The 24966-nt window shown below is 36.1% G+C and overlaps 1 protein-coding gene across 6 annotated transcripts in view; it reads left to right on the forward strand.

Moving 5' to 3' along the window:
* Positions 1-24966, forward strand: part of HERC2 (HECT and RLD domain containing E3 ubiquitin protein ligase 2) — a 107012-nt gene that overhangs the window by 65591 nt on the left and 16455 nt on the right. For 5 of the 6 annotated variants that reach the window (XM_065677614.1, XM_065677615.1, XM_065677611.1 and 2 more), the window contains 29 exons: positions 684-789; positions 968-1059; positions 1642-1817; positions 2293-2404; positions 3346-3427; positions 3528-3671; positions 4262-4352; positions 5649-5826; positions 6276-6357; positions 6440-6611; positions 7848-7992; positions 8693-8918; positions 9875-10046; positions 10620-10806; positions 11584-11724; positions 12087-12278; positions 13952-14105; positions 14807-14914; positions 16047-16178; positions 16708-16866; positions 16958-17076; positions 17471-17596; positions 18487-18642; positions 18788-18903; positions 19014-19212; positions 20358-20572; positions 21463-21640; positions 23348-23509; positions 24650-24741. In XM_065677614.1, coding sequence (XP_065533686.1) covers positions 684-789; positions 968-1059; positions 1642-1817; positions 2293-2404; positions 3346-3427; positions 3528-3671; positions 4262-4352; positions 5649-5826; positions 6276-6357; positions 6440-6611; positions 7848-7992; positions 8693-8918; positions 9875-10046; positions 10620-10806; positions 11584-11724; positions 12087-12278; positions 13952-14105; positions 14807-14914; positions 16047-16178; positions 16708-16866; positions 16958-17076; positions 17471-17596; positions 18487-18642; positions 18788-18903; positions 19014-19212; positions 20358-20572; positions 21463-21640; positions 23348-23509; positions 24650-24741 — 4214 coding nt within the window. The remainder of the gene's footprint in view (positions 1-683; positions 790-967; positions 1060-1641; positions 1818-2292; positions 2405-3345; positions 3428-3527; positions 3672-4261; positions 4353-5648; positions 5827-6275; positions 6358-6439; positions 6612-7847; positions 7993-8692; positions 8919-9874; positions 10047-10619; positions 10807-11583; positions 11725-12086; positions 12279-13951; positions 14106-14806; positions 14915-16046; positions 16179-16707; positions 16867-16957; positions 17077-17470; positions 17597-18486; positions 18643-18787; positions 18904-19013; positions 19213-20357; positions 20573-21462; positions 21641-23347; positions 23510-24649; positions 24742-24966) is intronic. The other variant, XM_065677612.1, reaches the window with a different exon arrangement.

Genomic DNA, 24966 nt, shown 5'->3' on the forward strand with positions numbered 1-24966 from the left:
CCCATCCCAAGTGGAGATTCTCTCACTTGCTCTGAAGTTTCATGCAGTTGGTATTTGCCCAGCTCTCTAGTCTCTTCAGATCTCTTTTTAAGTACTCTTTACCCCTTGATGTAGACCACAACTTCTCCTAGTTTAGTGGCAGTGGCAAACTTGCTTAACATACATTCGACTCCTACATCCAGATGACTTATAAAAAGCATTGTTGCTTAATTTGTGGTTTACCAATTTTATCAGTCTGCAGCATTACTTTGTGGCCAGTGTAGACACCCAGATTTGCAGCTAGACTTCTGTCCAGTGTGTTTTGATGCTGTATTGATGGCCATGCTGAGAATATCCCCAAGTACCCTTCCTTCAGGCTGTCTACAGGCTGTAATCAAAGATTTGCATTGTGTCCCAATTCTTGATCTCCAGTGTTATTGTGCTTTCTCAGTCTTATCGATGATGTTGCTTTTGAGCTAAATAAATAATTTGCTGCAGCTGTTTCTCTTGCATTTGGAGGTTGTTCAGGTGAGAAGTTCACAAGGTCCTCTTCCTTTGGCCAGTCGCCATGCATTGCAGCTGTTGTATAACATTCATAAATGTTTTTCATGCTTGCTTCAAAACCAGCACACACTTACTCTTGTCAACCATATGGTGGTCCTAGCAGTACTACCTGAAAATTAAATTCTTTGTGTTTCCCCTAGCACTGGATTCGCTTGGAGATTTTTCCAGATGTTCTTGTTCACAGGCTAAAGATGATTGTGGACCCTGCAGACAGCAGTTACATGCCCTCTTTAGTTGTAGTTTCAGGTATGTGTATGTTCTCTGAGAAGTCTGAATTACTTTTTTGTTGTTGTTGTTGTACATCTAACAGTAGGTATTTATCAGGTTTTATTTAATGTAGTCATCTATTTCAAGTGCATGGTGCCTGTTTATGGAACAAACACCATATCTGAAAATGCTTCTTTTTCTGTGTTTTGTTTTTTAGGGGGGAATTCCTTAAATAACCTTATAGAGCTAAAGACAATCAATATAAATCCGACAGACACCACAGTGCCTCTTCTCAGTGATTGTACAGAAGTAAGTGAAGTTTGTGTGAGAATTACTCGCTATGTAATGGAAAAATATTTTGCTGCAAGAAATGGATGAAAAGCACTGTTGTGGTTATTAAAGTGTGGTATTTTACTTTTGTTCTAAATTAGCATTATTTCTGGAAGTTTACTAAAGTGGATTATCCTGATAAATTTTACCATAATCTCAGTGTAACTCTAATAGCTTTAATAGTAAAGCTACTTCAGGTCTTTTGATATAAATCAATATACCTATGAGCCAAGAAGAAATCCCAATAAACTTAAATTTGGGGATACATTTGGTAGGTGCTAAGGCTTATTTTAGGTAGTAGTTCTGATCTTTTTCAGAAACAGCAAGGAGGAATGCATAATGACTTTTTAGGAGATTGGAAGCGAGATAATTCTGAAATTAATGAAGCCATATGTTTATCTTAAAGTATGAATTTTGTATGGTTGAAAAGCTGAATATTTACAGATAAATTTTGATAATGTGAAAAATCAAGCAGAAGTTCTAATTCTTTCATATACTTTTATAAAGTTACACAGGATCCAAAAGATGGCAGTTTAGTGAGGGTTTTTTTTTTCCTCTTAGTACCACAGGTATATTGAAATTGCAATCAAGCAGTGCAGAAGCTCTGGGATTGATTGCAAAATACATGGCCTCAGCATACTGGGACGTATACGGGCAGAAGATGAAGATTTGGCTGCAGTCCCATTCCTTGCTTCTGATAATGAGGAAGAGGATGATGATAAAGCTAACACTGGGAGGTAGGTAACTGCAGTGGCGAGGCAGGGGAAATGTTAGGGAGCCTTAGTGTTGATATAGTCCTGTAATTCAAGAGATTATTGTAAGAACAACTACTTAATTAGGTTGAATGGTAGTAAAGAGAAATTAGTATCTTAGTTTGTCAGAATTGTAAGTAGCTCATTTGTTGAGGTGATGACATTTTGTACAACTCTTCAGCTTCTGCAGTATGCTTGGAGTTGAAAACCTAGCTAAAAACTTTTGTGTTTATGTTTGGAATGTGGTATATTTACCTCTGCTCAGCAAAACATTCTGGGTTTTGCTTGTTTTGCTTGTTTGTTTGGTTTGTTTTTGTTTTGTTACAGCCACCAATTAACTGTAGTAGTGGTGTTCGAGTACTGAAACTCTTGTAAAATCAGTAAATACAGTAAAAAGATGGCTATGCTATAGTTATGCACGTTGCTAAACTGATTTCCTCCCCCCCTCCAATATGTTCAGTCTTGTTAGAAAGAAGGCAGCTGGGCTGGAATCGGCAGCTACAATAAGAACTAAAGTTTTTGTTTGGGGATTGAATGACAAAGACCAGTTGGGAGGGCTGAAAGGCTCCAAGGTATGTTTGTTTTCATAGTTCAGTACAAAATAAAGTGTACAAGTCTCACACAACTCAAAATTAATTTGAACTTAATCAGAATTCTCCAGTGTAGTATCTAACCTACAAATAATAGATTCTAATGGCTTTTTGCTTTGAGACATGTTAGATGTCTGCTGGGTGGAAGATTGGAGAGAACTTGCATTTTGGTTGTTTCTCTCATATCCAGTTTGATTTTTAGCCACTTAATCATTTGTTTTAGATGACAGTGAGCTAATTGTTCTAAAACTATGTAGCACTCTATACACATTCTGGTCCTTTTGGGTCTGTGTGCATGCAGTTAAGGTAGTGGTGAACCTTTCTGTGTATTACTTGGATCTGGTACACTCATAAGAAAGTTGAATTCTCATCTTTCAATATAACTTGTTTGCAATTCAGTGTTATTTGAAAGGAATTTTAGCCTTGTATGCAGCTGTTTATACATAATTTTTAATACATGCTGGTTCAGAGATACATGGTGAATGTTTAATCAATTTAAAATGTTAATGTGAAAAGTATGTTGAGAGCATTTATTTAATTTATGTTGTAATAAAATGTGTATTGCTCTATCCATAGAGTGCCTTTCAAGAAACAAAAAATTAACCATTTCTGTATTCTGTGGTTTTCTCAAGAAGATTTTACTTATAGGAAACTTCTTGCTTATATCACATTTATTTTTTTTTTTCCCAGGCTTTGTATTTATCATGGTTTCAGTGTTAAATGCTTTTTCTTATTTTTTGTGTTTTGCCTGGTGTATATTATCTGGTATGTGTGAAGTGTCTGAATAATACAGAGATTTTCCTATATTTAAAAAAGGAAAAGTACCTGTTAGATTGTATGGTTTATGATTTAAGAATAGCTCTTCTTTTAAAAGTATAAAACTTCAGTGAATTGTACTGAGTTTCATTTCCTGTCTGCTCTAGATAAAGGTCCCTTCCTTTTCTGAAACCCTGTCTGCCTTGAATGTTGTACAAGTAGCTGGAGGATCCAAAAGCCTTTTTGCAGGTAATATAAATTTGAAATAAATACAAATACGTTAAGGGCAGAAATAGATTTCCAGTTGTGAAATTTTAATGATGTTTCAAACTTTATTTCTTCATTTTAGTGACTGTAGAGGGTAAAGTATATGCCTGTGGAGAAGCCACAAATGGAAGGCTGGGTTTAGGAATATCTAGTGGAACTGTGCCTATTCCACGCCAGATTACAGCTCTCAGTAACTATGTGGTAAAGAAGGTGGCTGTTCACTCAGGTACTGACTATTACAATGTTTAGATACATAAACATAACATGTTAAGCCTAAAAATAGTTGCTTTGCAATTTTCTTGGGTGCCATGATGCCCCAGCATAACTGATGTTTTTAAAAACTTTATAAAAATAAATACAGGTTATTAAGTTCTGTCTGTTGCGTGCAATGTCACATTAAAGCTGATGGTTCTGTTGTTCAAATCTGTAATTTTAGACCATACATAGTTTCTTACTAGCTAGAAGTTGAATTTGATAACTTCTTAATAGTTTTTCAGTGAGATCCAAAGAAAATGTTTTCATTTTTGAGCATTGATAAATGGTGGGTTTAGATTTGCTATTTTTCTTGCAGCATTGAAAATAGCGAATTGTGTGATTATTTCTTCTTTTTTTTAATATACCAGGAAACCTACTCTCACAAAAGCTTTGTATTTTAAATTAAAATCACATAAGTCTGAAGAAAATAAGTAATGCATATTGGGTTGAAAGGCTCATACAATTACATTAAAGTACAGCAGTGTCAGTATTTTGAGATTTTTGCTAGACCTGCTCCCCACTTGAAAGATTGAAAATTTAAATTTCTGTTTACACTTTCAGGTGGCCGGCATGCTATGGCATTAACTGTTGATGGAAAGGTATTTTCATGGGGTGAAGGAGATGATGGAAAACTTGGTCACTTCAGTCGAATGTAAGTATGCCAGATTTGTCTCTATTTCATAGAAATATTTCAGTAAGAGAACATTTATGTTGCCTGTTGCAAGACAGCTGACCACCGCTAGTGACAGCGACAGGATTTTTATTACAATGGGAACAAAAAATTAGGTTGTGAAAAAGGTGGAGTTTTTTTTCAGCAGTGTATGTCAATTTATGGTGCAGCATTTGTAGCGGTCTCCATTTAAAAAGGAGACAATTAATATAATACTTGGAAACATACTTGGTGGATAAAGTTTTAATAGTATTTTTAATGTCACTGATGAAATGGCACACATTTGGCTACTCTTATAAGGTAGGTTTTACAGCAGTGCTTTGAGGTGTAAACCATAGCAGTTTTACATTCCTGAGCTGTAACTGTTCATAATGCAAGCCTGATGGAGCATTTTATAGCCCTTTTCTTTAGACATCTGTTCACAGGCTTGTTAACCAGAAATAAATTTCTTACACTTTCCAGTGATACATAATTTAATCCTCCACAGGACAGCTTTGAGGAAAATTTGAGTTGTCTTGGGATTTTTTTCTTGTAGGCACCACAGAACAATGTTTTGAAAGGAACAAAAAAAAGAGTGAAGTCCAGATTAAAGCAGTATTCTTTACTGTTCAACTATCTTGTGTTTCCTGTAATTTTATTAAAAGTGAGACTTGATACTCTTGGGCATTTCATGGATGCAAATATTCCAGAGGTCATGTATAATTTGATAAAACTTTAATAGTGGTTCTGATACCCAGTCAGTATTAGAAAGCCTTGAGTTGAAACTCTTCCCTGAATTTAGAGAATATTGTAGCTATACAAATAATGAATATGAAAAGTTTCCAGTTCTCTCACAGAGGCCTAACAGTAAATCCAAGTTCTAATTTCTCTTTTGTAAAGAGCAAAGTTGGGATGGGAGCGTCGTCTCTTAATCTTACTACCTGGCTCTGTGTCTGCAGCTAACAAGTTGCTCAACTTTGGGTAATGATGGGATATCAGTTTTCACTTTGTATTATACGCTTCTTAACTGATTCTTCACTTTGGGTCTTGGTTTTGTCACCCAAGTGTTGCAGCATATACATAAAATATTTCTTTAAATAAAACTTTGAAGTACATTTAAATAGTGTAAATTTTAGATTTATGGCACTACTACAGCATATGTCTTGGAATCATAATGTTGCTTCTTACTTTTAGGTTGATGTTAGTTATTGCACAAAACTGTCTGGATTATGAAGATGGGTGTATATTATGCAATTCTTTCATAATTGATGCAATTAATTCTTTATTCTTTTTCTCTAGGAACTGTGATAAACCCAGATTGATAGAAGCATTGAAAACCAAACGCATTCGTGATATTGCTTGTGGCAGTTCCCACAGTGCTGCCATTACCTCTAGTGGTGAACTGTATACATGGGGTCTTGGAGAATATGGAAGGCTAGGACATGGAGATAATACCACACAGCTGAAACCTAAGATGGTAAATCTCTCTTGTCTCTGAAATGTGAATGTGTTTGTTTAATAAATGATAAATAAAAACTAAAGGAAAGCCAAAAAAACATAGAAACACTGTGAAGACATCATTTTGGAGTGATCCAAATTAGGTTTTGGTACACATACCTTTAACAGGCAAGCTATTTTAGAAAGGCCAGAAAAATCCAATCTTTTTTATTTTCTTGGAAAGTGAGGTGAAATGGCTACTGCTGTTTTGAACATTCATGTCGTGCTTCTTTGATACATAGGTGGAAGCTACTACTGTGATTGAATTATGTTTGATCCTGGGTGAGGAAGGCTAGATAATCCTGTGCAAACTGGCATGCTCAGGCTGGGCACAATGACCAAGATTAGTCAGAAGAGCTTGAAATTGTCTGTGTAAGGTTTTAAAACATAATTTCTCTGAAACTTCTTGCTTACTTTTCTGTTTTGTAGGTTAAAGTGCTCCTTGGCCACCGAGTCATTCAGGTTGCTTGTGGAAGCAGAGATGCTCAGACTCTTGCTTTGACAGATGAAGGTAGAAATATCTTGTTCCAGAAGATTTTTAGCCCACGGGAATACCATGATTGTCGTTTGACCTGCAGTTTGGTGTTTGTTAGGTTTGGTGTTTTCTTGGGGTGATGGTGATTTTGGAAAACTGGGCCGAGGAGGAAGTGAAGGATGTAACATTCCTCAGAACATTGAAAGACTGAACGGCCAAGGCGTCTGTCAGATTGAATGTGGTGCACAGTTCTCATTGGCACTGACCAAGTCAGGAGTGGTGTGGACATGGTATGTTACATTTGCCAGAAAGTATTAACAAAGCAATTGCTAAGTATGTGTTGTATTTATTGTTATTTGACCGTTTTAACTCCATTGTGCTTATCTGTGTGCTTTGCCTTTTGAATTGGCAAGTCTTAAAGGCAAGCTCTGATGTGTTCAATTGCTCCAACACTGTCTAGTATGCTCACTTGTGTATTGTACTCTGATAGGACGCCTGGGTCTTACTGAATTAGTGGAAGAAGGGGAAGATCATTCCCTCTCTTGGGAGCAATGGAGCCTGTAAAGGAATGTTAATTCAAGACTTTGGCAAAAAGAGAACATGATTATCAAAGTTTAGAGTATGTAGCCTACAGCTGCAGCAGACACTGTGAGAGTAAGGATGTAGTAGAGTAAGGAAGTAAGCTAAAGTCCAGAGGAGATGGGAAGAATTTCCTTGGGAACACACGGTTTTTATAGAGCTCTTTGCTGCTCAGAAGGCCACTGAGTTGTCAGTAATGCTACCTCAAAGCAAGAACTGATACGAAGTAATCACCTAGAGTTATTCCAAAACCATTTTTATTTCTTCTATTTGCTTGCTTCTGTTTTGAACACAAACCTGGCTTTTTGAGTTGTTTATAAACCTTTCTGTAAAATTTGAGAGCTTACTTGTGTGGCAGATGAGCTTCAGAGCTCTAACCAGATCAAGGTCTTAACTGCCATCCTTGTGTAATAAGACTTGACATATATCAAAGCTAAGAAGACTTAAAATAGTCAGGTTTGTTGTATTATTTGTCACCAATGATGAATGAGATGAAGAGAAATCCTCAAAACTTCAATTTTTATAAGTTACTTCTTAAAAAAAATATAGCAGAGATGCCGTTTCTCAAGAGTGGCCACTGGAAACTATTTCTCTCTTTTGCTTTCACTCTTAAAATCTTCTTTTGGTAGTGATGAAAGGAGTTAGAGGAAAGGGAATTTGTCAGTCTTTAAGAACACTTTGCAAAGTTCTAGTTCATTCCTTCTTTACCCCAGTTTGTCTTGACACTGTTACATCTAGTCATAAAATCTACAGCTATTTTATGACATTACACATCTACAGGGGGAGTTTTTGGGTCTGTTTCAACTGTGCATATCTGCACTTTAGGATGCCTGAGTTGTTTCTAAACTTTTATTCTTCTTGAATTTGTGCTAGTTTGAGGGGAAAAATCACAACTTCATGTAAACAATATGATTTTTTTTTTATTTTACATTTACTATCTGTTGCAGGGGTAAGGGTGACTACTTCAGACTAGGCCATGGCACAGATGTGCATGTACGGAAGCCACAAGTTGTGGAAGGACTGAGGGGTAAAAAGATTGTGCATGTGGCTGTAGGTGCACTCCATTGTCTAGCAGTTACTGACACTGGACAGGTATGTTGTACATCACACTTCTTTTCCCTTTTTTCTTGATCCAGACAGGAATGAACTAAACTGTTGAAGAAGAATGTAACAGCACTGGTGCTGATTAAAAGGGATAGAAATTCCTAATGATATTTATTTGCTTTTCAAAGTCCTGAATAAGTATAAGCATGATTGTAATTTAAAATATATTAGCTTTCATATTATAGTTGGAGCTTGAATGTTGTTGTCATAGTAGCTGTTGTAATATTTTCCTAGTTGATGTATTATCTCAGGATCAGTTTTCTTCTTCTCAATCTTGAAATGCAGAAGCAGTAATCTAGGCAATTTTTTTCTGCTGCGATCCAGCATTATGATTATCACAGTATTGATTCAGATTCCCAATATAATTACTATGCAACTAATTCTTCTAGCTTATTGTTCACTGTGAATGTTGACTAATTTATGAATCAACTGATGAGTTATGAATTGACAATAGTTTATGAATCATCTGACAAAGTGCTGCTATGATTTTATTTTCTTTTTTTTTAATATATGCTAACTCCTGCCTTACTTAATGGGGCATGGGAGGATGATGTCATGACAATAGGTTCTCTAAGGTGTCCTAGGGTAATAATGAAAATTACTAAAATTCCTTTGGGGGAATTTTTAAGAAACAGTTAAATGAGGCAACCAGTGAAGCAAAGTAATATGTGGAAATGTTTACTGGCAGGTTTATGCGTGGGGCGACAATGACCATGGACAACAGGGAAATGGAACTACTACGGTCAATAGGAAGCCCACTCTTGTCCAGGGCTTGGAAGGCCAGAAAATCACCCGGGTTGCCTGTGGGTCTTCTCACAGTGTAGCATGGACAACAGTGGATGTAGCTACACCATCTGTTCATGAACCAGTACTTTTCCAGACAGCGAGGGACCCTTTAGGTGCTTCTTATCTTGGTTGGTATTTATTGTCTTATGTTGGTTTGGTGGTGGTTGTTTCTTTTTTTTTGGTGGGGGGGGGGTGGTGGTTTTTGGGTTTTTCTTTTTCTTTTTTTTTTGGTTGGGTTTTTTATGCCATTTGAGATTTAGCTCTGTGTGTGGTTTAATAGGTGACAGAAGAGTGCAAAAAGAAAACTGTCTTTAAAAAAACCCACCACAAAGCAACAACAAAAAACACACACAACTCTCAACCCCAACAAACCCTCTTCCTGAAAGTGGAAGTTGCAAAACACTTGTTCAGAAGTAGCACTAGTTTGAACTTTTATTTTCCTTCAGGAAATAAAAATGCAACATGTTTCATCAAACACTTCAAAGACTATCTTTAATATGGGATAGAGCTTTATGGAGGAAATGGTAAATGTTGTACATTGGTGATATTACTTGTTACCCGTTGCTGTAATTCTTGATTCTACTGTTACCTTTTGTTTCTAAGGCAGGTGACTAAACATTGCTGTTTTGTCTTCCTATTTCTTTTGTGTCAAATATAAAAGCACCAAACGTTTTACTGATTAAACTTTTTCATGAACAAAGCAATGTACTTAAAAAGGAGCAAGAACTACACATATAGAATATTTCATTAGTATTTTTAAGAGTACATAATAAATATTCTTGCACAGAAATTTCTCAAATAGCAAGTAAAACTTGTTTCAGATGCCGATCGCCAAAATATGCTTATCTGTATTACCTTGTTCTTTTTGATGGAGTAACAAGGTGGAACACTACTTTATGAAAGCCCTTGCTGCGAAGCCTCAGTATTGACTTTAATGTTGTAACTTTAGGTGTTGTGGTTTAAGAATCTACTGTAGAGTTAGTTTTACAGTCTTCTGACTTAAATGGAGCTGATCTATCAGATTTCTTGTTATGTATTACACCATTAAGGAATGCTTGGCTTCTCTTTTTCTCCCTCACTCCAGGTGTTCCTTCAGATGCAGATTCTTCTGCTGCCAGTAACAAAATTAGCGGGGCAAATAGTTCCAAGCCGAATCGCCCTTCACTCGCTAAGATTCTCCTATCGCTTGATGGGAATGTTGCCAAGCAGCAGGCATTATCTCATATACTAATGGCATTGCAAATCATGTATGCCAGGTAGGCATGCAAACGTTCTGTTCTTCTGCAGAGCAAAAGGTGGCATAGCTTACCCTCTCAGGGTTACTTACCTTCAATCAGGGTCTCTTGATTTGAGTATAAATTGTTTGGACTTCTCAGGATAGGCATAAGCTTAATTCAATTATTTTTTAATGTTGGTGTTAGCTTTGTGCTGTTTTCTTTACAGAAGCTCCCAGTGCCTGGGGAAAAGTTGTTTATTTAGGAATGCTCAATTAAATTGTGTAAAAGGCCTGTAAATAAATCATGATAGATGGCATCGAGGAAGCAGTGGGAGGGAGGATGGAAAGAACAATAAAACTTTACAGTGCCCTCCTTTTTGGTGGAGAACAGAGTATTTGTGCTAAAATTTATGAAAAGGAGCTCACATAAAATAGTGGCCTTAAAACACAGTATTTAAGCATTGGGACCAACAGGGAACAGAGATAAATGACTGTAAATTCCAGAGTGTAGGAACCTTTCCTGATTTTATTAAGACGAGTTAGTATATTTTTTTTCCAAGTTCAAAAAGGGAATATAATCAGGTTTATGTTAATCTGTCCTAAATGATTTCAGGGATGCAGTTGTTGGAGCACTGATGCCTGCAAGTATGATTGCACCAGTAGAATGTCCCTCTTCATCACCACCGCCTCCATCAGATGCTACTTCTACAGGAAGCCCTGCAAATGGAGATGAATGCATGCTTGTAGGAGATATAGAAGAGAGGCTGAGCCCAAACCCATGGCAGGACAGGAGAGGGGAGGTAAAGTGTCAGAAGAATTTTTCCATCTATGTTTAATGGTAAAGCTGAAAAATATTGTCTTGTTTAATTTGATAATAGCAGAGAGTAATCAGTTCTTTCTTCCCCTTATTTCAGGTGTAGTTACTCTGTGAGGTTTGAAACAACTTAAATTTTAGAGCTAAATCAGTTTTGAACTTTCAGAATGCACTGTTAAATGCTGAATGAATTGCAATTGTGATGACTTCTAGTAGTATTTTAGAGTTAACAGTTAACATGAACATATTAACCATTCGACCAGATACTAATTTTACAGAAGTGATCTTTTTTAAAAAAAAACAAACAAACATGAAAACTAAAGGAATATTTGACTGTTATTTAATGAAATGTAATTGTAAACTTCTGTCAACTAATGTAGGCAGGAATGTCTGGGTGGAATGCTACTCTGTTGATTCCCAACTGGTAACAGAAGCATTAAAAAGAAAAGTCTTGCTACTGAAGAAGTCTTTTACTTTAACAAACTGTTAATTTGGCTTGTATTGGTAGCTTGTGTTCCACATTGTAGGTTTTTCTGACGTTTTATTGTACATTTTGTAGCAGCTGGCCTTGGTGGGGGTTGTTCCTGGTTTGCCATCCTAGGAACATAAAATAGAAGCTACAAATACAGGAAGTGAATCTGTTGTTTTTTGAATTTATGGCTTTTTTAAAATTGCTGCTGTCTTTGACCATAAGCCCTTAGGCTTTTAGAGGTTTTACAATATCTTATTGCAGCTTCTGTTAGTTATTGTCTGTTTTGGCTAGGTTGTTTCTTCAGAAGATGCTGTGACACCATCTGCTGTAACTCCTTCAGCTGCTGCTGCCTCTTCCCGTCCTTTCATTCCAGTGACAGATGATCCTGGAGCTGCCAGTATCATTGCAGAAACCATGACAAAAACCAAAGAAGTAATGTTGTCAATACCTTCCTTAAAACTTAACTCCTTACCATACTTTTATCAAGCAGTTTTGCTTTATTTTTGTGTTTTTTAAAGTTAACCTATAAATGACTGCATTCTTAAAATGCATCCAAAGGCAGAATATTTTTTGTTTATTATTTTTTTTTTTTCTGAAGTTGAAGTAGGCTAGTTTCAGGAAAGCTTTTTCTCTAGAGAAATGGGTTTAACAGTAGGTAAGTTTTGGGGCTGTGTAATCCTGCATTTATGAATTGTGTTTTAAACTACCTTTCGAACTTCTTCAAGTTGTTTGGATTTGGTGAAATTCTTCTTTAATATTCACTCTCTAAAGTATTTCTGCTATTTGTTTTGTAGGATGTAGAAAGTCAAAGTAAAGTATCTGGCCCAGAACCACAGTACTTGGATGAATTTACTAGTCTCTTAGTACCAGATGACACACGAGTCATGGTTGACCTGCTAAAGCTTGCTGTGTCCAACCGAGCGGGTGAAAAAGGAAGAGATGTTCTTTCAGCTGTGCTGTCTGGTATGGGCACAGCTTACCCACAGGTCAGGTTTTGTTTCTGTTGTATTTTAACTAGGTCCTTTTCATTAGTAGTTTACTAGAATATTGTATTTGAAGTACGGTTTGTCATACTGAGAAACTAATAAACATGAAAATTTGCGTTGAACTTAAATTGCAAGTGAACCTTAATGATTTTAATAGAAATATTAAGTGAATATATGAATGTGCTACGCATGTCAGTAACAGACTGTTTCCTGGATTTGTCATGTTCCAATTAGATGTTAAAATAGAACTTTAATGAACTGTATTTATGTGTAAGACAAGCAGCTGTGGTTATTGGAATGTAGCTGACTTTACAAAGCCCTACTTGTTACATCTGCAGAATGTTAGTTTAAAAACTTGCATGCTGATTTTGGTTTGCATCTGAGTTTATTTTTCGGATTGCTAAAAATACTGTTAATGCATTGTTGATGATTTAGTAATTCTTAATTTTTAAGATATACATTTGGTGTATTGAAGTTTAGCTATTTACAAAGTATCCATGGGTATGTTTTATTGTCTCTTTTTTTTTTTTTTTTTATTTTCTTTCCTGGGGATAACTGGCAAACAGAATCAATGACTGCTGTAATATTGGTTACCAGCAGCTAAATAAAAGAATGAAAGAATGTTACAAATCATAAATTATTTATAAAATATCTGCTTACAGGAATGAACTGAAAGCTGTTTAATAATTTTTGGTAGCTTTATCCTTCAAATATTTTTTTTTTCTCCCTAATGAGTAACTGTGTTTCTTTAAGATGGTCATACGATGTAGTTAATTTCTGTCTTTGCACAGCTGAAAGACTAATTTGAAACATCATAAGGGATTATGCGAAGCTTGATTTTTGTATTCCTCTGTGAAACTTGGCTTCACTGACCAAAAACATGAATAATGACCTTGCTAAGGAGAATGCATTGAAATAATAGAAATTTTACTTACTAATGACAAGGCAGCTTCAGTTTTAAACAATGAAATCTTCTGGTATCTCTGTTTGAGTAAACTAGGATTGTGGGAAAGCCTAACTACTGCTATTCATGTAGAGGCAGTTGAGTGCTATTTCTCAAATTGTTAATATCCCAGTTTTCAGTGATCAGCTAGGTGTACCCATATTCTGTAGATGTAGTTGTCCCCCTCCCACCATAACTAGACGCATGCTATATATATCACTTATACATTAATTTTGGCGTTTTGCTTCTAGAATTCAGTAGCTGAATAATTTTGTCCTTGTGGGTTGTTTTTCTGCTTGGGTTTTTTTAAGAGTCAGAATTTTTATTTGAAACGGCTCTTTAAAAATGAGTACTATTAGAATTTTCTCTCTAAAGTGTGTTTTGCATTTTAAATGCAAATGGTGTTAAATATTTACACCTTTCATAAATCGCTTGGCCTATGCTTTGCAGCTCAGATTTTACAGTTTTTCTCTGTAAAGGAAAAATCAATTTTTTCTGTTGTCATTTACTTACTGTAAACTTAAGTAGTTTGGCTTTTAGTTTTGGAAGTTTTTCTAGCTTTGACCACCAAAAATAGTATTTTTGAATGAATATGATGGTTTATGAATTAGAATTTTGAAAATAAGGGATTTATTTATTTATTTAAAATTTGTGAAGAATGGTAGTTGGCTTAGATTTCTTGGACTAATCAAGCTTACTTCTCATAAAGTGTATGGGTTTTGTTCCTTAGGTTGCTGATATGTTGTTGGAGCTGTGTGTTACTGAACTCGAAGATGTAGCAACTGATTCACAAAGCGGTCGCCTCTCTTCACAACCAGTTGTGGTAGAAAGCAGCCATCCATATACTGATGATACATCTTCTAGTGGCACAGTTAAAATACCAGGTATATAATTCTTAAAGTTATGTTAGTAAAATTTAATTCAAGCCTGCACGCGTAATTTTTTCCTTTGCTTGTGAAAATGTGCATTGAACTTTTAAAGCCATGTTATGTATCCTGTCACTGTAAAAAGTATTTCTTAAGTTTCACTTATGTACTAAATGAACATCTTGATCCTGTGAAATATGCATGTTTAGGTTCACCGGCTGTGCCTGTAGCTTTTTATCATTGCTATTTTCTGTTTAATTGCAAAGCTGAGAAGGACTGAGTCTTTTTCAGGGTCAGTAATTGAACACCTACCTTCTAGTCTTGATCATCTGGGAAATACTTTTTTGTTTTAACGCTGTCTTTTCACTTAGTGCTTCTCTCAGTATGTTACCTAGTACTTATCAAAAGGTACGGGCAACAAAGAGCTATTTGCCTTAACTGTAAATAGACATTTTTTGTCTGTTGCAAATTTAGTTTGGAATGTTCTGACTATAGTCTTCTTACTGCTAGCCCCCGCTCATGTGAGCTTGCTATGATATAAGCTTCTCAAAGAGAAGAAGTTACAGACAAATAATGTCATTAAACCAAAGGAAGTTACTTTTATTAATGAGCACTATGGCTTCCAAGCAATTGTGATTTCATGTGGATTTCTAAAATACTGCATTTGTTGTGGTATTGATTGCTCTGTAGCAATGTGTAAACTCTTTGTTGCTGTTTAGGTGCTGAGGGACTGAGGGTAGAATTTGATCGCCAGTGTTCTACAGAGCGGCGTCACGATCCACTCACTATAATGGATGGTGTCAACAGAATTGTTTCTGTCCGATCAGGTTATGAGAACTAGTGCTTTTCAAAAATGTCTTGTGTGATTTACTGTTAAATGCTGAATGAAATGTATCACTGTCTGTGACCAACTTATTGTGAGGCATATGCCAGTAAAAAACAGGGAAGAAGACTGCGTAAATTGATAGTGTGTTTTAAACAAGATGTAGGATCTAGGCACAGACATGCAAGAGTGATCTTGTGTCTTTGAATACAGAGAATCTCTGAGAAGAGTGTGTTGTCCTGCTCTTCCTAAGAGAAGTTACAGTGTAAAAAGTTGGTGTTTAGCACCCCTACCAACATGTGTGAATTTCTGTATAATCAAAGTACATTTTAACAAATTGGAACACGGTTGGAAAGGGATACTTCTTTTGTTAGCTTTTTTTCTTTTTCAAGTAGTGCTGACAGAATTTCAGGCTTTCATACAGTCAAGACAAAAGCTCTTCTGCTGTCAAATGCCCAAAATAATAGCTAGGCTTTCTGTTTCCTACTCTGGCCTGTGTACATGACGCTACATGAATCTTCACATCTTTTATCTGGTTTTCTTTGTTTTCATTTTTAAGTACTATAAATTCATAATAGGTTTTAGAGGAATATTTTTAATCTCATCAGATTTTACATTGAGCCTACCTGTACATGACATCATGTGCAAGGGTCTCGGTAGTTACTGCTTGTGCTTAACATTTCTGAGCAGTTAGGGTGTGGCCTTTTACCGTTGACCCATTTTTCCCCATACTGTTTCAGATGCACATTGTTTCATTATTGAAATATTTCTCTCTGGATTTGAGGTATTTCAGACTGGATTTCTGGTTAGAAAAAGCTGTAAAGCTTAATTTAATATATATGATGTTACATGGTTTTGTAATATGGAAAGGTGATTTGAAAATAGGACGGTGGATTTTATTAAGATCTCATAATTGTCTTTTGACTGTGGTATTAAAAGTACCATCTTTTAGCAGCACTAACTGAACTGTTCTAAGACTTAAGTTATGATAATCTTTGTAATTATGTTCATGTGATTTATGTAGCTTTTTTCCTTGAATGTGTTTATAACCATGAAGGGAAGTTGCTGTTGGTGAGTGGCTTGTGTATTGGCTCAGACAATATAGATGAACATGTTCATAATGCCTACTGTAACAGGTCGTGAGTGGTCAGATTGGTCTAGTGAACTGCGAATTCCGGGGGATGAGCTAAGGTGGAAGTTCATCAGTGATGGCTCTGTGAATGGATGGGGATGGCGGTTCACTGTTTACCCTATCATGCCTGCTGCAGGTAAGATAGCATATGTAATGTTTACAGAAGGGCAAGAAAGTACATTTACTTGTCTGTTGTATTATTGCATGATATTTACATGCCAGAGTTCTAGAATTCATTGTCATTCATATTAAGAAGACATTGTCATTCATACTATGAAAATATTTTCATTCATACTTAGGAAACATTTTCAACAAAGTCATGAGAGGTGCACTTGTACATAGGAAAGAGATAAAAGTAATTTGTAGTCACTCTAGTTTGCCTCTTCATCAGTGAAGAGAGGATACTTTTGAGGCACAATTAATCTGAAGTTATTATTATTGTTTTTTAATTGTATGATGTTTTGGGATTAGTTTGAATTATATCATGGAAGTGCCTCTTTCTTCCAGTCCTTTTAAAGGGAGGCAGAATGGGCCAACTGAGATGCAGAGTGGCATTCTAGCCTGCTGTGTTTGGTCAGCTAAATCCTGCCTATTATTTCAGTCTGAGGACAAACCTTCACTACCTTTTTAATTTTTTAATTCTTTTTTCTTTTTGTTTCTTGCAGGCCCTAAAGACCTTCTTTCAGATCGTTGCATTCTTTCATGTCCTTCAATGGATTTGGTTACGTGTTTGTTGGATTTTCGCTTAAATTTTGCTTCCAACAGGAGTATAGTTCCTCGCTTGGCAGCTTCTCTTGCAGCTTGTGCTCAACTGAGTGCCTTAGGTAGGTGTGATCTTAAAATTAAGTCAAGTTTTTTGAAGTTAAAATGACTGCTTTAAATAATTAGTATCCTTGTGTGCTTATGTTTCCATAGCTGCTGGCCACAGAATGTGGGCCTTGCAGAGACTACGGAAACTGCTGACAACAGAGTTTGGCCAGTCTATTAACATCAACCGAATTCTAGGGGATAATGAAGGAGAAACACGAGCTCTGGTAAGAAGACAGTCGTGCTCTTCTGTTCACATTTTGCACGTTAAGATGTATAAAGAGCATTAAAATACCAGCCCTGATGGACAACTATTTTGTCGTTGATGACAAAATGGAAAATGGGCAAATGAATAGCCTTCTTGCACAGGACTGCAAGTCTGTAAAGGTACTTCATCTTAGAAAAAAAATATGGTTAATTCCAATACTGTATAGCTGTGCTTTTGGAATTGGCCAAAAGTGGTGTAGAAATACTTCCGTAATAGGAAATGGATGGAAGTGATACTTCACATAGCTAACTGTAGTTTGGGTAATCATTAACATTTTGTCATGGTCATCTAAATAATCTACTTTTTGTACCACATACAGTAAGACTAACTTTCTAGTTCTGTGATTTCTCTAGAGTTTCACAGGGAGTGCATTAGCTGCTTTGGTTAAAGGTCTTCCAGAAGCTTTGCAGAGACAGTTTGACTATGAAGACCCCATTGTGAGAGGCGGCAAACAACTGCTCCACAGCCCTTTCTTTAAGGTAATAAGGTACAATCAATAAAGAATTTATTAGTATAGTTCTGAATTTTTTGTGATAACTTGGTAAGCTCACAAAATCAGAATATTATTACTAAAGGAGAATCAAATATACAAATAAAGATAAGGAGGACCTAGCTAGGCAGAGGCAGATAGGTCAGTAAAACAGCTTGTAAGTGCAGTAAACTCCATTTTTTGGAAGTGATTTCTGTGTCATCCTTATAGGACAGTTGTGTTATTGATTTGTTTAAATATTCTGAAGGCTTTATTTATGTCTAGTTGGAACAAATAAGAATGTCTTTAAAGGAAGGCTGTTCAGTTTTGGATCCCGTACTTCAAAGTAAACAAGCTGAGGAACTCTAGAAAGGAGCAACAAGAATAAAAGGCTGAAAAAGCCTCCTATGTAGTAAAAGTTAAATTGAGAGGACTTGTCTGTCTTAAGGAAAAGAAATTCTTAAAATATGTAGAAGTTTATGCAGGGAAGAAGTAATCCATTGTTCACAATCTTCATCAGTAACATTGATTTGAAATTGAAACAAATTGAAAATCAGTTGGAAATTTATTTAATTCTAGAAAGGAGACTTAGTTTAGAAATGCAAGATAAGGAAGTTCAGCACATGGTATTTGATACAAAAAAGCTGACTAATCTAGGGGTATTTTTTGTGGCACAGTGGTGAAATTTTCTGGATTGGAAGAGGAGATAGTGTGGGTACACTTGATGCTGCCCCACCAATGACAGTAGTGAAGATGGCGTTTAATATCCCTTGCACTTTACGCATCCTTGAGACTGTGTTCAGGCTCTACTGGTCTATGAGCTGTTCAGCTACATCATACGTGTATTATTTTGTTACACGCTTTTGATATACCTCTAAAATGTTTTCTGATTGTCTGCAGGTGCTCGTGGCTCTTGCTTGTGATCTGGAGTTGGATACTCTCCCTTGCTGTGCAGAGACACACAAATGGGCTTGGTTCAGGAGATACTGTATGGCATCCAGGGTTGCTGTGGCTCTTGATAAAAGAACATCATTACCTCGCCTTTTCCTTGATGAGGTACTGCAGAAATATTTTAAATAGTTCATGGAACATAAGAAAGTGTTTCATTCAAAATATATACCGAGTTTGAAGTATTTTATGCCAACTGAGATAGGAGTAACTGCTAGTTTGGATAATTTGATTAATCCAAAATATTTTACAGGTGGCAAAGAAAATCCGAGAATTAATGGCAGATAATGAAAATATGGATGTTCTTCATGAGTGCCATCATGTCTTTAAGAGAGAACAAGATGAGCAGCTTGTCCAGTGGATGAACAGGTTATTTCTTTCAGCTGTCATTGGTTTGGTCTTCTGCTGCTTTGTTGTTGTACAACAATAAAATGCCTTTTTTGTGACTTTTAAAATTGTTTGTTTTGCATTTTCTGCAGACGACCTGATGATTGGACACTTTCAGCTGGAGGGAGTGGAACTATTTATGGTTGGGGTCATAATCACAGAGGACAACTTGGTGGGATTGAAGGGGCAAAAGTCAAAGTCCCAACTCCATGTGAAGCTCTTGCTACCCTTAGACCAGTGCAATTAATTGGTGGTGAACAGACTCTATTTGCAGTGACTGCTGATGGGAAAGTAAGGATACAACAAATGACCGTTTGTTAGACTCCCTTGAAATATTTTATCCTCAGTCAGAGTATGTTTGTCTAAATAAAAAGTGATGTGTATAGCACAGATTTATTATAATTAGTTTATTTTACTTTTTCAAGGAAAGTGAACTATACCAACTCTACCAGTGCAGCTACAAATTTGGTGTACTATAGCTTTAAATGCATGAAACAAGATGTGTATTTTAATTCTCAGTTCAAAAACTGTGATGAGATTTTTTTGAATACAAGTAATGTGCACGCAGAGTCCCATAAACCAGGGTAAACAGTAAAATATGGTGGTGATTATGTCTCTCTGGCAGGGCAGAGATGTAACTGGAATCTGAGATTGTTGGCAGTTGGCTAAATGCCTCTTAAGTTAGATATTGGAGGATCTAATTTGCAGATGCTTAAATCCTGAGTGAAAAGGAGCAACTGTGCAGAGGCTTAGTGGAAGGTATAGGAGAAAAAAAGTAAGTTCACAAATTTGAAAAAGTATTTCATATAGTTTGCAGCTTTGTGTGAAGGATTTGATCAAGAACTTTAGCTTCAGCTTTTTCTAAGTTACATTCATATAGTGAGATACTGTAATGATTCCTCAGCAGTCAGTATCATCTTTGTTAAGGATTCACAGAAGAGTAAAGGACAGGTTACTGACATTGCTTGAGATCATTCTGTTGAGAGAAATTACTTTCAGATAGACAAAAAGAGAGTGAAAAGCAGTATTTAAAACTGTATTTATGGGATGGAAGGGGAAGAAACAGCTGTGTTCAGGTGTGTGCAGTCCTCAGAAGAGAGAAAACAAGACTAGTGCTGCTTGAAAGAGACTTACATGTGATAGATGATTTTGTGCCATTATCACACAATGCTATGATTTTTTCATACTTTTACAGGATCAGCCTTAGGATTTAAAACAAAACCCGTTAAGTCAGTAATGGTTCATTTGGTCTTGAATCTAGCCATATTTTCACAGGGTTTTGTTTAGTGTTTTTTTTGTGAAATACTTCAAAATATTTCTTACTTCCCAGGAGAGAGAAACTTTTTTTTCTTTAGCTGTATTCTAGTATATGTTCATTAAGAATTCTTCTCTACAACTCTAGTGAGTGTTCTTCAATTTTATTCTTCATTTTAAAGCTGTATGCCACTGGATATGGAGCAGGTGGCAGGCTTGGAATTGGAGGAACAGAGTCAGTTTCTACTCCAACTTTACTGGAATCCATTCAACATGTGTTTATAAAGAAAGTTGCTGTGAACTCCGGAGGAAAGCACTGTTTGGCATTGTCTTCTGAGGGAGAAGTTTATTCCTGGGGTGAAGCAGAAGATGGTAAACTTGGCCATGGAAATCGAAGGTAAGTAACACTTTGAAATGTGATTTTTAAAAACTGTTAATGGATACTTATTGTAGTTATGTATTTGACGTGTCATACGAGTACTCCCTATCTATATGCAGTGTGTGTATATATATATACTATATTCTCTCTTAATATAGTACATATATATATATATATGAGTGTTAAAGTAGTGATGTGGGAATTTATATTTTAAAATGAGAGAATCACAAAGTATTTTTCAGATAAACGGTTACTCTGATTTCTGTAATTGGATATTGTGTTCTAACATATCTGTTAAAATATACCTATGCTAACATATCTGTGGATGCTAAAGTCTGGTGATTTTCCTTTGGGACCTCTCTTGTAGGTATACAGAACTTCAGTGCAGTTTAGAGAGAGCAAAACTGCCATTCTGCTTCTGATTTACACATGCATTGTTGCCTCTGTTAACAGACAAGTTCTGTTGTGTTAGAAACAGCAATATTCTGATCCAAAAAGGAATGCTGAAGTCCATGGGGGACAACAGTGCATTTTATACTAGGAATTTTGATAATCTATATTAAATTGGTTAAATTTATAATCTATATGAAATTATACACCAGTTTTTTCCAGGGTAAATGCTTAACTTTTACTTGATTTTAATGGAAGTGGTTCTGTAGTTTCAGCTTGCCTGCAATGCTGTAATTCAATGTATGATGAAATATATCTAGCTTTTATAGTCCTCTAAAAATACTTCTGCATGACTAATTAAACATAAATCTGTAGGATATTAAACTGAAACAGAAGCAAATACTTGGTTATTTTAGGTGTCCTTGTACTTATATTAACTCTCCCCTCTCCCCCCATACATTTCTGAATATGAATGGTCTATTCTAAAAGTTTTGTCAAGACAAGTATTTTTATTTCAGCCCTTGTGATCGTCCTCGTGTAATTGAATCTCTGAGAGGTATAGAAGTGGTTGACATTGCTGCTGGGGGAGCACACAGCGCATGTATTACAGCTGCAGGAGACCTTTTCACATGGGGAAAGGGAAGATACGGACGCCTGGGCCATGGAGACAGTGAGGACCAGCTGAAACCTAAACTGGTAAGAAGCCTTTGGAGTTTTATACAGTCTTAGTCCAGTTCTTACCTTCCAATTAGTAACTTTTTGCATTTCTGCATATAAAGAAATGAAAGGGCAAAATGGTGACGTGTAAGAAATGAACAGTTGCTTTAGAAAACAAGAATGGATTGGAAGAATAAAATGAAAGTAGAGCTGCAAAACTTCACTAGATGTCACTAGACAGCTTATAAGGAATTTGTTTTAGGGAAGACTTACAGCAAAACCCCAAATCAAACACCCCACCCCTCCATAAGTAAATTCTACCCCTTCATAAGAGTAGTTTGCATTGAAAGTAACAAGTGAGCTCTTTATCTGCCGGGTACCCCCATTGTTTACCACCTGGAAAATATACCAGTGATGACAGTGATACCCACTTAGTCACTTGCAAACTGTTTCTTTCCTGACGTTACTGTACTCTTGATTAATCATGAATGAATACTGGGATTTTACTGAACTATATACTAAGTAAGAATTTAATGTAAGTAATTATGAAGTATTTAATTGCTATTTGCTAAAAACACTTGAGTTAAGCAGTCACTGATGAAGCTAGCTGTTACCATTTGATTCTGAGATGGTAAATCTGAGAACCAGGACAGAATGGAATGTAGGAAGAATGAGTATACTGATTATCTGTCGAGTTATAATTCCAACCACCATGTTCCTGTGAGATAGACTGTAAAACTTAAGTTAGTGATAGTAAGACAACTGCCCTGACTTTGAAATCTGAGATCATTTTGTTACCTGTGTTCTCTTGCTGAAAATACATCCAAGGGTAAGATTACTGTAGTTGAATCAAACTGAATGTTAGCTTGCTATTTTTAGTCAAGGCTCTCTGCATATATTTCTGTTCATGCAAGCATTAAGGTTTTTTCAGTGCTTGAAACTGCCTACATTATAGAAGTGAGTGTTAAAGTAGTTAAATATATGATGAGAATGTATGATGAGAGATCATATGTTCTCTGTCCAGTTTGAGACCTTATCACTTGTATCTGCATGTTCTTGTTCCCCTGCCTCCAAAACCACAAGGTCTGTCCATCTTTCTTATACATCTTTCCTCCCCTTTATGTTCTCGGTTACTTTGAAAATAGATAATCTGTGAATGAGTTGAAGTATGCGAAGTTCTGTACAGTTTTGGATTGTGCTGCCTATAACCTTTCCAAGTAGTGGTGAGGATTGGGAGGATGCGGTGTATGTGGGTTACCATCCCTTTACTTTGTGAATCCAGATCCCATACTTAATCACTAGATGGCAGCATTTCAAAAGTTGTTAATGAAATTCAGATTATGTTGCATGTGCTAGAAAATTGTAAACTAATAAGAGATTATTTGAAAATAGGATTTTTTTTTTTCCCTTTACTATATACAACACTCAGCCAGAGAGCCTGAAATAATTTCAAGAGAATATAGTCTTTGATAACCTTACATATTTTGTATAAATTGTTTTCCCTGACTTTTTAGGTCAAAAAAATTAACTAGTTCACCAATTAAAAAGAATGATCCATAGCTAGTTTTTTGTTTTGCTGGGTTGAAAATGGCAAAGCCCTTTGAGTTGCATTTATTTGCTTGTTACCACCATGTTTCAGACTTGAAGTTCCAGTGAAACATGTCTCCAAGCTGGGTTTGTCATTTTTTCTGAAAGTAAATCACTTAAGCCTTTTATTGTGAACAAAAATGGTGGATTTCTTTACAGGTGGAAGCTCTCCAGGGCTGCCGTGTGATCGACATAGCCTGTGGCAGTGGAGATGCACAGACATTGTGCCTGACTGATGATGATACAGTCTGGTCCTGGGGTGATGGAGATTATGGAAAGCTTGGGAGAGGAGGCAGTGATGGCTGTAAAGTACCAATGAAGGTATTTGAATGTAATTTGTTCATTGTTTTAGAAGCCATGAGATTGATGGAGAACACTGAAGGCAGATCTGCCAATGTGTGCAAACTTCCATTCATCCTGAGACATTAGGAGGTTTTGATTGTTGTTAAGAATGAACTTGGTAGGCTGCAATGACGAGTCTTTAAATTTTGTGCTGGTTGTTGAAGCTGCGCTTGAAGGTGTTTTTTTTTCTTTGGAGAACATTGCTGGTTCCAGCAATATTTCTGATTTTAATTTTGGTTCCTATCAAAATGCTAGATTTTGCCAAGAAATCTTTGTATTTCCTTGTGTTAAGAAATTTCCATAACACTGTTGAAGTCATAACTTCATTCCAGAAAGGGGTAATCAATTGATTGAAAAGTAATCTTATTTTATGTTAAACCTTTCATGTGAATGCGTGTTTGACTTGGAATTTCTTCATGTGTTACAAATGAAATCCATATAGCGATCTAATTTGAATTCCAGTGTTTGTTATGGAGGTCAGTATTATTTGTATTAGAGAAATGTGTAAGTGTCACTGTGTATACCTGTGCACAGTGGATTTTAGATTCTTCGTCCAGAGTCACACTTTACTACCTGGATACAGGTGTCCCCATTCTGTTTCCAAATAGGCAAAGTCTAACAGCCAGTCCCAAATAAGTTTTTGTTTCATCATGTAAAACAAAACAAAAATAGCTTGTTTATGTTTTGTCAATCATCAGTCTCATAGAATTGATGGTAAAGTGGCATAAGGACCTACACAGAATAAATAGACTGTACAGGAGATTTACATATTTTCCCTGTGTTGGCAGAATCACTTTGATGTCATGCGAGCTAGGGATGATTAATGTTGAGTATTTGGAGACAGCCTTACTATGTCTACTGAGGGGCAATTGCTGTGTAACTATTGGCAAAACGTACTAGAGGTGATCTTCGACAGTTCACCAAACCTGAGCTTTTAAATGTATAAGTAGTAAATAGTAGAAAGATGAAAGAAGTAGAATTCTGCTATTCATGTACATAATTTATAAATACACGTATGGACACTTACACTCTTGTACATTTTGTTTTACTTAACACAGTGCAGTATGAAACTATAGCTTCCGTAATTAACTTTGATTTCATTTGATATTATTTTCCTAGATTGATTCCCTCACAGGCCTTGGAGTAGTTAAAGTAGAATGTGGATCACAATTTTCTGTGGCTCTTACCAAATCTGGAGCAGTATATACGTGGTAAGTACTTTGTATTAAGTATTCTGACAGTGTTAGATGCAACCTTGTCAGTGATAGGCATCAGTGTTATACTGCCTTCACCATTTTGATTTCCTCTCCCATTTCCCCCCCCCATCAAAAACTTTTTTGAGTTCCTCTGTCTTGATTAGTAATAAAATTTACCATTTTGTGGGACATTTCATGTTGCCATTTGAATGAAAAATCAGTATTTTTTCTTGGAGACCT

This window comes from Lathamus discolor, chromosome 4 (assembly GCF_037157495.1).
Source record: "Lathamus discolor isolate bLatDis1 chromosome 4, bLatDis1.hap1, whole genome shotgun sequence".
Lineage (NCBI taxonomy): Eukaryota > Metazoa > Chordata > Aves > Psittaciformes > Psittacidae > Lathamus > Lathamus discolor.